We start from the raw sequence: 14,954 nt of genomic DNA on the forward strand, positions 1-14,954 counted from the left end.
AGAGTAAAAAGCAGCCATATACACGAGATGTATCTGCAAATCTCACCTGCTCGCACACTGGGCTATTGTCATTCACATCACTGACGGTCACTTCCACCACGGCCTGTGTGACAAAAAGCCCATCGGTGGCAGTGATATTGAGGAAGTAGATGTCTTGTTCTTCTCTATCTAAAGGTCTCTTCACATAGACCTTCCATTCACTCTGCACCAGGCCCAGGGCAAACCTTCCTCGGGGGTTCCCTCCTGTAGTGAAAAAAGCATTTTTGAAGATGTGCAATGAAAAGCTTTGATCTACACCTCCAGCGAGAGGCCCGTGTGGGGTCATCCCGCTGGTCCTCCGACTGTATCATTTACACAACCGAGAAAAAATTGATAGTCACTTCTTTCTGATTTTCTTTGCAACAAAGCATGATATTTATATGCTTGGCTTGTGAGGAACGTAAAACAGTAACTTTCCAAGAGAACAGAATGCACTTAGAGAAGCTGGAGATGATCTCTTGTTTAGTTCCCCTGAAGGACAATCAAATTCAAACTGCGAACAATCAATCCTCTTCCCGGGATGATACAATTGTCTTTCCACTTTGTCTCAAGAGAGCATGTAATACACTATAGCTCTTGTTACCAAGACAATTTCATTAGCTGCTGATTATGCAATCAAGGGAAGGCAGTCAGTTCTATTAAGGAATCTTTTAATGAAGGCTCTCTCATACAGCTGTGTGCTGTACAGGCACGGGGATTTGGGGGAGAAAAGTTTGCACGACAGTGCAGACCCATCAGTATTAAATGGCCCTAATGAGGGGTCACAAAATGAGCAGTTCAAAGATAAGCATGCAATTAGATGAAATTTATCAGACTGAAGCTGGTGATAGCAGAAGAAAAGGAGAAGAGATAAAGTAGAACAGCTTTTTATGATATGAAACTGGCAATATTACTTCCCCACATCATTACATTACCTGGAGACAAAAGCTGCATGGACAAGACGGGAAGAGGAGGGGAGAAGAGGGCTGCCTTGACCTTCTAATCCTGAAGAGGGAAACAACGTCACTTCTAACATGGCGGAAGACTAGACAAGACACCTGGCAAGAAGCCTGGAATCCGGTTAGATCATCACCGTTTCGTTGGGCATTCAACAAGTATCTACCACCTGCTCTGGGCCCAGCACTGTTCCAGGCAGTAGGGCTGAAGCAGCGGACAAAACGGACACAAATCCCTCCTTCTGGGGTGGAGCTCACATTCTAGTGGGAAGACCGACCCTAAACAAATAAATAAGGAAAGCATGCTGCATACTGGCTGCCGCTCCCTTGAAAAGGCGGAGCCATCTCAACTTCCTACAAAGAGCAGAGGGCGAAGACTCGGGTCCGGCCAGAGGGACTGAGGGGGAGGTAGGGGAATTTTAGTGCCAGGCTGTATTTTCACTTCTAAAGCGTGAGGGTGGGGTCCGTCCAGGGGCCCCAGCCGTGGGGGACAGCCATGGGATAAATGGACCATACTGGGGGCAGACGGTGCGGAAATGATGAGGGCTGCACATTCCTCTAGGGCAGTGGTTCTCAGCTGGGAGTGGCTGTACACCCCGCCGGCCCCCCAGTTGGGGCATTTGTCAATATCTGGAGATATTTTTGAATGTCGCACCGGGGGTGGGGTTGGTGCTACTAGAGTCTCTTGGGTAGAGGCCAGAGTCCGCCAGTCATCCATCGAACAATGCACGGAATGGCCACCTACAACGAAGACTCATCCAGTCCCAAATGTCAATAGTGTTGAAGTTGAGAATCCTGCGCTGGCGAGGCAGGGTCCTCCCTGGGATATCGCTTTCCTCCACCACTGGCTAGGATTCAGTTATGCTTCAGTTGAATATTACTTTAGCATGCACAAGTTTAACCTCTCTATTAAATGCTTTCAGTGCAGGCCCACATCTTTTGTTAAATAAAATGATTAATGGTCCTTTGTTAAACTGCGGCAGCACAGCCAAGTTGTGTTACATCAAGAGCAAAAGTTAAATCTAATTAAAATCAGTTGGTGGTTGGCACTGCTAATAGTAACAGTAGCTTTAAGCTACTCTGTTCTCATTACTTTGGTAAAGTTGATGGGAGGGTCCCTTTAAATCATCCATTGACAATTCAGAGACAAAGTATAAATAATTAAAGCCGAACATTCAGCAAGCCTTTCCAATAGAAAAGTATCCCTCAGAATGTCTAAAAAGCTTTTTGTCTGAAACTGAATGCAAATAGATGTGAGGCTTTACTCACTTTTCTTCCCTTGCCACTATCGCTCATGTTTTTTCCGCAGAAATATACATTTTAATGAAAAAAAGGGAAGGCATCAGATAATGCGCAAATGCATACAGAGTTTAAACAGAAAACACCATCAGGAAAACAGCTCCATGCAGAAACAGGAGAGGAGAAATGCAGAAGAGTGGCGCTCCCAAGCACTGACGCATATGCTCTCCTGTAGATCTTATTCTGCAGTGATTAATTAACTTTCCCACTAACGTACTCAAGCAGATTCTGTGTCCTGAGAGCATTCTAATTAATTCATTTTTCACTTTGAATAATGTAGTTTTTCTAAAGGGAGGCCACCTGACTACAAGTATTGATGGATTCTTTAAAATCTTCTGGCACTTTGCTTATGTTCCGCCTTTGAATGTCACAACATCAAAATATTAGTTTTAAAGCCCTTAAATCGTTTTTAGGAAGAGTGCTCCTGTCCCACCAACCTTCCCACTTGCAGTTTAAAGCCAGTCACCCCCAGGAAGCTACCCCTGATGAGTGACACCAACATGAAATTCTCTGGCCCTCAGAGAGTGACATTTCTTTGGTCCAGTCTGGGTGACTTCCTTGGTCTATTTTGGCTTTTCCACTGAACCACTACTTACTATCTGGAAAGACGAAAAAGGGATCCAAGAAAACTGAGTTATTGGGAGAAATACCCTTTGCTTTAGAGTTATAACTTGAGATTTTTAGTAAAAGGTCAAACCATGCCCTTTAATTGGTACAGGTGTGTATGCATGCATGCATACGAATTTTCACTACCAGGCGAAACTTGTAAGTCAAGCTGACTGGGATCAGCTATATATTTATTTATTTAAAACTTATTTTTAAGTTTTGAGGGGGGAAAGGGGCAGATGAAGAGGGAGAAGCAGACTCCCCCCTGAGCAGGAAGCCTGATGCAGGGCTCGATCCCAGGACCCTGAAATCATGCCCTGAGCTGAAGGCAGTTGCTTCACCGACTAGCCACCCGGGCGCCCCAGCTATTTATTTTTCTTACCAATATAAGAAGTAGGAATAGAGTTAAAAATATATGCCTCCCCCACCAAGCTGTTATTTTCATTTCTTCAACCGAGATAGTTGGCTGGACTCCTTTTTAAGTGATACAGTGGCTCAAGGACTGGGTACCAATCTGGGTAATCTGTCATAGGCAAAGGAATGAACTCCATACTAAGGCTGAGTTAGCAACAACCAACAACTGAAAAACCGTGCCTACACAGAGATCTTCTACTCAGCCCTAGAGAGCTTTTATTACTTTCAACCCCCATCTCATCTCCCTCATTCTCTCCGACTCTTACCTCCTGCCACTTCCCACCTTTCTTGAGAAAGCAGAGCACACAGAGTGAAAGCCAAGGGTGGCTGACTTACCTGTAATATGGTAGCTCACTTGGCGATTAATGTCGGAAGTGTCTCTGTCCCATGTGCTGAGAATGGCTACCACCTCGCCAGGAGGGTCGCTCTCTTTCACATTCCCTCGGTACACCTCGTGGGCAAAGACTGGTGCATTGTCGTTTATGTCCGTCACCTTGACAGAGACCAAAGCCGTGGACGAAAGAGAGAAGGCCTCTCCGAGGTCGGAGGCCACCACAGAGAAGGTGAAGGTGGGATCTGTCTCATGATCCAGGTCCTTCAAGGTGCTGATCCAGCCTGTGTTGCTGTCAATGTTGAAGGCTTCCATTACCTTTTCAGGCTGGGAATCTGAGTGCAGGGAGTAAGTGACCTGCCCATTGGCTCCCCAATCCATGTCGATGGCTCTCACCTGTGTGAGTTTGGTGCCCACAGGCATCCCTTCCATTATGATCGTCTCGTAGCTGGAAGTTTCAAAGACTGGCTTGTTGTCATTCAAGTCCAGCACCTTGATATCTACATCCACAGTAAACACAATGTCGACCTTGTCCAGGGGTATAGTGGCTGCTACTTTAAAGTGGAATGCTGGGCTGACTTCATGATCAAGGCGTTTGTCAAGCTTGATTGTGCCTGTTTCCTGCTCTATGATGAAGACACCCCCTTTGTTATTTTCTGGCCGTTCCCCATTAACTGTGCTGAACCTGACATTCTGACTGGGCAAAATCCTCAGGGTATCCACTGTGCTCCCAATGGCTGTATCTTCTGAAACAGCAAAAGAATACTGAGACTGGGTGAATGAAGGTAAGAATGTTTCAGGGGGCAAGACATGAATATAGACAGGAATGAGGGAATGCTTTACTGGAATGCCCCCATCCACTGCTTTGACAAAGAATGACAGCACTGTGTTTCTCAGCTGGTTAAAATTGCCCTTAGTGACCATCCAGCCATTGTCAGGATCAATTTCTAGGAGGTCAGCCACCGAGACCGAGGCCTCGCTATACAGAGAATAAGTAATCCTTGAATTTGCTCCATCATCTGGATCCACGGCTTGAACCTGAGTGACCAAGTGGCCCCTTCCAACATCTGCCCTGACACTGGCTCTGTATTCCACTGTCATGAACTGGGGAGCATTGTCATTTTCATCCACAACAATTACTCTCACGGTGCAAAAAGTCGTTCTCCCTCCTCCATCGAGGGCCCTCAAAAAAATACTAATGTCTCCTTCCAGAGGGTTTTCCCGGTCAAGCCTTTCCGTTGTGATGACTTGTCCATTGCTGTCTATGAGGAATCGATCCTTGGCAAAGTCATTGATGATGGTGTAGCTGATCTGCCCATATGTCCCGGGATCCCCATCCGTAGCTCGAACGTGAATGACCTTTGTCCCAGCAGCTGCATTCTCTCTCACCTCAGCTACGTAGGTGCTTTGGGAAAAGGCAGGGCTGTACAGGTTAGCCCCGAGTACCCTGATATGCACCTGTGCAGTGCTAGTGAACAACCCATCAGAGACTGACACATTGAGACTGTACAGAGGGTCCATCCGCTGCTTCCGGTGGTTGGACAGGGTGATGACGCCACTCTTACTGTCCATCAAAAAGCTCGTCCGGTCATTCCCAGATAAAATGCTATATTCCAAGCGGTCAAAATCAGAGCTGTCCGCATCAGAGGCTTGAACGCAGGTTACAAAATGGCCCCGGGGGGCTAATTCACTCACATACGATTCATAAATGAGCTGATTAAAAACGGGAGGGTTGTCATTTATGTCTGAGATATAGATATGAACCAGGACCTCACTGCTCAATGATGGGAAGCCATTATCTGTTGCTCTGACTTTCAAAATACAGTGTTGCACTAACTCGTGGTCCAGCATGCGCGCCGTCAGGATCAAGCCACTTGCGCTATCTATGTGAAAATAATCTGTGCTGTTGTAAGTATCCTGGACAATCTGATAATGTACCAATTTATTGTTTTCCGAGTCTGCATCAGTAGAGACAACTTGCAAAACAGGTGTTCCAATGAGAGATGCTTCTGACAATGTTGTATTGTATGTGGGTTGATCGAAAATAGGAGGGTTGTCATTTACATCATTAACTAGCAAGTCAACGGTGACTTCAGCTCTAGCACCAGTAAGAGCATCACTGGCTCTTACTGTCAACTTGTAAACAGACGTAATTTCATAATCCAAAGGACTAACGACTTTTAAGACCCCAGTGTCAAAGTCAACGTTAAACTGTTTATAAAGATCCCCATCAATAATGATATATATGATGCCTTGGCCTTCTGGACTGGTGGCATTGATGCTTAGGATGGGGGTATCCATTCTGATGTCTTCGTTGACCGATGCTGTATAAAAGGGCTTATCAAACACGGGCATCGCTTTGTTGACAATTGTGATGGGAAGTTCTACAGATGTGGATAAAGAGGGTTTTCCACCATCTTTGGCTAGGACAGTGACTCCATACTCAATGTTGGACAAGTCAGAGTTGAATGCTTCTTTTAAAATAACATTCCCTGAATTAGGGTTAATCTCGAAGTGGCCATAGTCATCCTGTAGGATGTAGGTCACTTCCCCATTTGCACCTTTATCTTTGTCAATGGCTGTCACCTGGTAAATCAGAGTCCCGGGCTCAGCATCAACTTGCACAGCAGCATAGTAAGGGAGGCCCACAAAGACCGGAGAATTGTCATTGATATCTTCAATGTTAACCCTGACCACCACTCTAGCCACACGCAGATGGTCCAGCTCACGGCTGGCTTCCACCACCAGCTCGTATAACTCTTGTTCTTCACGGTCAAAGGGGACTCCAGTGGTCTGAATGACCCCTGAGGTAGATTTTATCTTGAACTTATTTCCTGGGTTTAAGATGCTGTATTTTAAGGGCTCATTAAGGCGATTTCCAATGGCATTGACAATAGCAACTTTGGTTATGTTAGTGTTGTTCTCTGAGATTGAGGTCGAGTAAAAGCTTTGTGTGAAGTGGAGGCCACTATCCATGGCTTCTTTAACCAGGATGGTGACCATGGACGTACTGTAGAACTTCCCATCGGACACTTTAGCTATCAACATGTAGTGATCTTTGGAGAGGTTGTTGTTTTTTATGGTGAGCACTCCACTATTTGAGTCAATTAAAAAATGATCCAAGCTGCCTTCCATGAGGCTATATGTCAGTTCCGGGGGTACCTCAGAGTCAGGATCTGTGGCACTAACTTTCAGAACCTCCACTCCAACATAGGTGGGTAGAAGTAAGACAGTCTCAAACACAGCCTGGGTGAAAACGGGAGGGTTATCATTCACATCGGTTACCTCTATGTTGACTTCAACGGGACTCTCTGCCGTCAGCTGGGGGCTGCCACTGTCTCTCACATGGACATGGAAATGGAAATGGGCAATAGTTTCATGGTCCAGGTTGGCAATTGTTCTGATTGCACCTGTACTGGAGTCTACTGTGAAGAACTTCTTGGCCGTGGACTCCACAATCTGATATACCAGCAGAGCATTCCGGTTGCTGTCAGCATCAGTGGCTCGAATCACCAGTGGGCTGTTATCCAAGCTCCTGACAATGCTATTGACTGGGGCAGCCTCACTCAGGCTGCCTGAATATTGAGAAAAGAGAAAAACTGGGGCATTATCGTTTTCATCAACAATCTGAATATTGACTGTGACGTTGGAAGCCATGCCTGCCATGTTAGTGGCCTGAACGATGAGCTGATAGGAGGAAGTACGCTCGTAATCCAGTGCTTTCCGGGTGGTGATGACTCCAGAATATGGATTTATAGTAAAGATCCCATCAATGTTTCCATCTTTGACTTCATAAATGAGGGTAGATTGACTGATGGCAGAGATTAGAATGACTGATGTGCCAATATCAACATTTTCATTTACTTCAGCTTGGTAGTCTTTGTGAGTGAACTTGGGGTGAGAATTATCAGACATGGTAACAGAAATGCGCACAATTGCAGTGGCAGACATTGGAGGGGAACCCTGATCCGTGACTCTGACTGACAGTACAAACTGACCCGTTGTCGTCATGTCTGGTTCTTTGGAAACAGTGATGATGCCCAGGACTGGTTCAATCTTAAATGTGTTCCCAGTGTTCCCTACAATACAGAGATAAATGGAGAAATGAGTTACACGTCATGTTTTGAAGATTAATTCTTCATCTCAAGGCCACTTTGCTGCAACATGGCAAGTTGAAAGTAATTATTTGTATTTGTTCCATCTCATTCTGAAATAGAATGGAAGACTTCTCTTTTAGGGGTATTCAAAAGCAACTGAAGTGAGGTTTTCAGTAAAATTGTGAATTTCAGGTCAGTATCCTCTTAATCCACATTAACACCACCACCACCACAAGATTGTGTACAATGCCACTGTTAAAAAGGTATTCTTACTTAAACCAGGGCCATATTCTGTGTTCTATGTTATGGGAAAGATGGTTGTAGGAGCTGTTTCAGAACATTATACCACAGATTATCCCAAAGGTAGGCTTTGCTACATTTCACCCTACAAAACAGACTTCCCTCCAAACACTACTTTGGTGAGGGGGGTCTTTTGTTCAGGCCTGCAGAATTCTACTCAAGTCACCATTTGCTCTGTAAGTTGTGAGGATACTTTCTGACCACCTTCTGTTGTTTGCTCCCTCACCCCCAAAAGAGACATGTGCATACACAGACTTAAAACTGGACATCATAAAAATTATAAGGCAGTCCCCTCCAATCTGTAACCATCCCATTCGCTAAGTACTAGAGAAGTTTCCGGTGAAGTAGCAAACTGCTGATCATCTGAACCAGCCTTAGAACCAAAAACCGGAGGCATCATCCTTCTGAAACCGAGGAACTGGCACCCCACTTTGATGTATCTGGAATGGGAAGGGCTGTGAACCACGACACCCCAGAAGTTTAGAGCCTCGCCTCTGAAATACGCAGTGGTGTGAAATCTGAGACTGCTGAGGATGAGGATAATAAGCGAGGAGTAAAGAATGGGGAACACAAGACTTGAAGAACGTAAAGAACCTGGCTGAAAAGTAGTGGACAGTGTAAAGCCGACTCCTTCCCCAAGTTGCTTTTTGCTTCTCTCATCAGGCTTTCTGATACTTCTCAAAGAACACACATGCTTGCCTGTCTAGATTCTTTGAAAACAAAGTTAAAAATTTTGGTCATTCAGTTATATCTGCATTTTTCTTTCTGCTTGAAGTACTGCAATATGGCAGACGTAGAGACAGTTTCAGTGTCATTACTGTTAAGACAGCCTCCTGCACTGACAGCCACTGACGTGTGTCTCCTGCAATGTGCAGCAGCTACCGCTGTATACATACTTCTTACTATGTATTTAGTTAACAAACGTCTCCATGTCTGAGAATAAAAAACTCATGTTCCTATAAAATCTGCTTATTTTTAAATGATTAATTTATTTTATTTTTACAAAAGATTTATTTATTTATTTTAGAGAGCGAGAGCATACACAGGGGAGGGGCAGAGGGAGAGGGAGAGAAAGACAGAGAGAGAGAGAGAGAGAGACAATGCTCAAGCAGACTTAGGGCTGAACGTGGAGCCCAATGAGGGCTCAATTCCACGACCCTGAGACCATGACCTGAGTCGAAATCAAGAGTCAGCTGCTTAACTGACTGAGCCACCCAGGCGCCCCCAAGAATTCATTTAATAAAGAAGTAAAGAATTTGATTCCAGCCCCCAAATGTGAGTATTGAACAATGTCATCTTTGGTGTCAGCATGATTTTTTTCCTTGCCACCTAAACATGAGTGCTTTGTGAGGTCAACGTGAAGTTCAACGATCTCATGAGCAAGCTTGCAAATTGTGAATAAATAATGGAATCGAGAGTGAGTTCAATGTTTGATTCATAGACCCTCACAGGGAGGCAGGAATCATTTCATGTCAGCATCTCCAAGGAGGGAAATGTAGAGATTGTAGGATAACGGTCGCCAACAGGCAACCCCAAGTGATGAATGCAAGAGAGTCAAGTGTCTCTGTGTTCCTTGATTGTGGAGTCCCGCCGTGGAACCTCCAGCCAAATCCTCCCTCACTGCAGACCCAGCACATTCCTTCGTGCCCGGAAGAATATATATAGTAGGGACGAAGGGGATCCAGCTTCTGGTCTCCAACAGAACTTCATAACCCTGCTGTCCCACAGCCGCTCACCTGCCTGTCACACCACTCCGGGATGCTGTGCTTGTAGAGAAGTTCGAAAGGGGGCGCTCTGCCTCTTTCCCTCTTCAACATACTCCCTGCCCATTTTCTTAGACTCCACTTCCTGCTTATTCTCTCTGGCTATCCTTGGATCCTCGGAAACTAACCTCTGCTTGTTTCCTTGGAATCTACAGCTTCTGGTAGACTTTTGGCAGCAAAGCAAAAGCTGTGCTTATCTTACATATCATGATTTATCTGGCACATAGCCCAGTCCTGGCACAAAGAAGGTGTTCAAGAAATATGTATTAAATGATTGAGAGGAGAGGTAGATCTAAAAAAAGATTTTTAGTTCTCTATCTGTATACACCTTGGGATCCAAGAGGCCCCCATCATAACTCAATTCTTCGTCCTTGTCTCGCCTGTTCTGGAGCCGCTCATGAGCCGTTGTGACACCAAACAGAAACCTGAACCGAATATAGGAACTGAAGCTCTGCACTCCAATTCCACTTAGTTCTTTGGGCCCAGATAAAAGCTTCCATAGCTACTTCAGAAGCCAGGCAGGGGCTAGGAAACATATGGCCCACAGGAAGCAGAGGAAAACCTTGCTTACCTGGGGTTTGGAAGAGAACCTACGTAAAACGTACACTTTACACGACCCCCTGTCATTTGCTTCACAGTGTTGCAGCATCTGCGTCCTCCCTCTCTCCTACTAGGATCTGGAAAGAACTGGCTTGGCCAGGAGCAGTCCAGGGCTGGCGGAGGTCTGTCTGTCCACGAAGGAGCCCCATGACCACTTGCGACTTACAGTGCACACACTGAAATCCTCATCAGCTTCTCACACAATCAAAGCTCGTTTTTTGAGATACCGATCCTTTCTGGTTTCTGGAAATTCAAGTTTTCTATATAAAAGGTGTGGTTTTTTTTTTAAGATTTTTTATTTATTTATTCGACAGAGATAGAGACAGCCAGCGAGAGAGGGAACACAAGCAGGGGGAGTGGGAGAGGAAGAAGCAGGCTCCTAGCGGAGAATCCTGACGTGGGGCTCGATCCCAGAACGCCGGGATCATGCCCTGAGCGGAAGGCAGACGCTTAACTGCTGTACCACCCAGGTGCCCCTATATAAAAGGTGTTTTAAGAAAATAACTTTTCTGTTTTTAGTCAGCGGTTAAAAGAACTACGGAATCCCTTGTCCACCCACAGCACCGGGCTACAGCGTGTGGCTGTTGAAAGGTAAGGAAAGTGGTCTTGTCAGCAGGATGGGAAATGGCTTTCATGTGACTCCTTGGGACCTCCAAATTGGTTTAGAAGTTATCTGCCTGGCTAGGAGAGTGTAAGTAGTAGCCTTAAGGACAAATACAAAAAGCAAGTAGATGCCATAGACAATGCTTAGAAAATGTTAAGTAAAAAAACAGAAATAGAACTCCCTACCTAAATGACCAACAGTGATATGGAAAAATGTAGGTGCGTGGATGAATACTGGGAAAAGAAAAATGCACATAAGATTAGGGAAAAAACCGTATAAGGAGTCTAAAGAGTTGTTGAATCAGGCGACACTTTCTGTGACATTATTTAAATAGTTGTGTTTTTAAAAAGAAGCTTCCCCACATTATTCGTGGAACTAGAAAAATAAGGATTATATAATTAAATAATTAAGATTTCCTGTGGTAAACAACAGATGCAAAATAGCACTTAAAAAACAAATGCTGGCTTTAGGTTAGAAGAAAATTCCATAAATATCTAGAAAAGAAACAGGTGAAGTCGCTTGGGGCCCCTGGCTCTTATGAACTAATGTCTTTTATTTCTTCATCTTATTATTTTATTTGTATAGAGCTTAGCTTCGACTCCTATAAAATGTGGGTGCCTAACACAGGAAATAGTTTTAGAGTATCATTCGTCGCAGCGGCTTTTGTAAAAAGAAGTAAAAACTGTCATTCTAGCATTCATATTTTAATTCAACCACTCACAAAAATGCTCCACATTTAAATCCTGGGAAAGAAACTTTCCAGAGCTGGCATGAAAGGAGACAGCATTTGGCGTTATGCACGACAGACATAATGTTGCAGAACATTTTGGAAATATGTGGCTTGAATATTCAAAAAAAAGACAGAAGAGGGGAAGGGAAAATACAGCAGATTAGGGATATTTGTAACTGTTAGGTTCACAGTCCTATCTCCCGCTTGGACAATCATCTCTTCTGTCATAAATGTTTTCTTCCTGTCCGTCTTCAAACCATCAGTGAAGTACGGTCTGGCCTTAGAGATGTCAACATTGATTTTAAAAATCTCAAATTGAACAGAACATGAGCCTGTATGTCTTCATCTGTCTGCTTACGCAGGCGGTTCAGTATCTCCCACCCACTCTGCTACTCCCCGTCACCTCCAGGGAAGTGCATTTGTGCTAACCGTGGGGGTATAGATATTTGTGAAGCCCACAGCTCGCCCATGGACAAGTAAACAAAGACATGTAGGATTTAATTCACTGAGCAGCCTGGTAGCCCTCAAGAGAAGAGAGACTTTGGCTATTTTAGTCTGAGGCCATGGCTTGTTGACCCATCGGTAAAAGCCACTGAGTTTACCACGCGCTTCTTCTCTCTCCTCCGTTCCAGAAAAATTGGAGACCAACACAATAAAGGGAACTCTTCCCTTATCGTCAGTGATGGAAAACGTGTTACCAAAAGTGCCAAGAACTTTATAGAGCACCATCATGCAAATAGGGCAGTTGCTTGGCCAAACAATGCTTTCAGAGCCGTATCTAGGTGATATTTCACCTGGTGATAAACACTGCTGAGGGTCAAAGGCCATGCATTAGGTTGCAATCCGTACAACAGCTCTCACCTGCTTCTATAGTATATATGAGTTCTGCGTTTTCCCCTTTGTCTTTGTCCAGAGCCGTCACTTGCAGAATAGCTGATCCCAGAGCAGCCGATTCAAACACAGATGCTTCGTACAGCGGGTTGGTAAAGTAAGGACTGTGATCATTAGCATCTTCCACATTCACAATGACTCGGGCCAAGTTTCTTCGATAAGGAAACTCCTGATCTCTGACCTTTAGGCAAAATACAAGAAGCGGTAGGACTAAAATCTTCATTTGCAAGGAACTCACACGGCTATGTCTGTGGCAAACAGAAAATGACGTCACTCACACAAAGTGCTCGATGTGGTCCCAGGCACAGGGGAGGTGCTCAGTAACGGATGGTGCTACCGAATGAGGACACTACTGGTGGACAAACTGAGAGTCGGGGCCCACGTCCGTTCTGCTGCTCAGCACGATGACTGGCCTATGGTTGTGTTCAGTCTGTGTTCGTGGAGCTGCCCGACAGGGCACACGAGCACAGTACTTTCCTCTGCACCACCACCCACAGCCGCTCCCCCCTCATTTGTGTAGACAGCTGCTAATGGAATGGGGGATGGACGCTCCCCTGAAGGGGAAACTAAAATGTGTAGCGAAGGAATTCATAAATGCAAAGCAGCCATTGCCATCTCTTCATGCGTTCAACAAACATTTATTGTCACCTGTTATCTGTCGAGTCCTGCCTTTGCTCTGGAGGTTCAACAGTGATTTGGACCCGGTCCTTGCCCTCCAGACTCGAACAGGTGAGTGGGGGATAGAAACAAGCAAACAGGTAGGAGGCCTGGCGGCGAGTGCCAGAAAGGGAGTGAGGAGTAAGAAGCGGCTAACCCAGCACTCGGCTTCTTGGAAGAGGTAACAAAGATAAGTAGTAATGGTCAAGGGTGGCGTGGGCTGCATGTTTCAGGCAAGGAGAGCCACCCAGGGCAAAGTCCCAGGACTGAGAGAGAACCCTGATTCCGAGGAAGATGAACCAAACCTTAGTTTCTAATGCCAGACCCCTCCTTGTGACTTCCCTGAGCAACCTGGCCTGACCGCTTTAAAGTGTCCCCTGGTTTGCACGTGCCAGAAGCTTGCAAATGATCAATTCTTTAACCCTCACATGATTTTGCTGTAATTTTATGTAGCGCTAATCAAATGTGTGCTTTGCATTTGTTCAATTTTAGACTCCATAACTTCAGAGAGATGTGGAGAAATTTGAAAATAGACTGAGGAGAGCCATCAAAGGGAAAGGGCTTTCCAGAAATAGTACCTAGAAGGAATAAGCAAAATGACTAAAATGGCTTAGCTCGGAGAAAGGCAGCATAAAGGACATGTTTGCTCTAAATAATCAATTACAGCAATGATGAATGATACAGGGTGACCAGACTGAATGTTGGGTTTGTTAAGGAAAGAATGAACAGAAATGAGTTGAGTCGTGAGAATGGAGTTAGCCCTTGGCATAAGGTTTCTGCCCCTGAATAAACGCATGCAAAAGCAACTGGGTGAAGGTGCTCAATCTTCCCGCCTGCAGACTGGCCTGCCACACCCAGGGACCAAGCTGAACTCTGTACTTGGGACGACTGAGACCTAGGTCTGTTCCAGTGCAGTGTCCAAGGATACAGGCGCTCGGTCTCTTTTGTATCCTCAGTGCCTAGAATGGGGCTTGGTACATTCTCCAGTAGGTGCTGGAGAAATATCTGTTGAATGAATGAGGGTGGGTCTGATGGTCCCTATTGAGTCCCTCTACCTCCCCCCACCCAGGGGGTCTCAGCTGGAAACCAAGGGCATGGCCCTGGAGCTTCCTCTGGCCCAGGAGGGTTTCCAGACTTGGGAAGAAGGAAGAGTAGCATTTCGCAGAACATCACAGCTGCTAGGAAACTGGAGCATCTTAATGTGTTTTAAAAGCAATCAGTACCCAAGATTTAGTCTGTGTCCTAACAAACTCGAGGGGTCTGTTAAGCAGGGGCTGTGCAATTGCCCCCAGGGTTCTTGGGTGGCCAGAGGGACAGATTTGAGGCCATAAACTAATCAAGACTGTTTCTTATTAATCCCTACTTGCCAATTATGTGAACTAGGAAAACTCCACTTTAAAATGAAAGCAACTTCCACATAATTTGGAGGTCCCATGAACCCAAACTCAAACTTCACGAACACTCTCTGCAGGCTTCGGTGTGTTTTGAGATCTGTTTTCCGTGGCAGTATTTACTACTAGGTCCAACGCCAGGGCAGTGAGTAATAAAGCAATCCTCTAAATGCTTCCAAGGACTGAGCCCTGCATATTCTGAGTAACTGATTATCCTTGTGATTAACTTCTCAAGGACCTTCTTTTAAACTTTTCCACAGAATCTTCTGGATGCGAACCAATGTCATAGCCTGGGAA

General features: G+C 45.2%; 1 protein-coding gene across 2 annotated transcripts in view; it reads right to left on the bottom strand.

Annotated features, from left to right (window-relative positions):
- Positions 1-14,954, bottom strand: part of FAT3 (FAT atypical cadherin 3) — a 638,491-nt gene that overhangs the window by 86,097 nt on the left and 537,440 nt on the right. For both annotated transcript variants that reach the window (XM_045790757.2, XM_087868258.1), the window contains exons 9-11: positions 12,580-12,790; positions 3,630-7,703; positions 47-243 (exon numbers count right to left, since the gene is read on the bottom strand). In XM_045790757.2, coding sequence (XP_045646713.2) covers positions 47-243; positions 3,630-7,703; positions 12,580-12,790 — 4,482 coding nt within the window. The remainder of the gene's footprint in view (positions 1-46; positions 244-3,629; positions 7,704-12,579; positions 12,791-14,954) is intronic.

Source organism: Ursus americanus, chromosome 16 (genome assembly GCF_024610735.1).
Source record: "Ursus americanus isolate L20-20 chromosome 16, mUrsAme1.1.p, whole genome shotgun sequence".
Taxonomy (NCBI): domain Eukaryota; kingdom Metazoa; phylum Chordata; class Mammalia; order Carnivora; family Ursidae; genus Ursus; species Ursus americanus.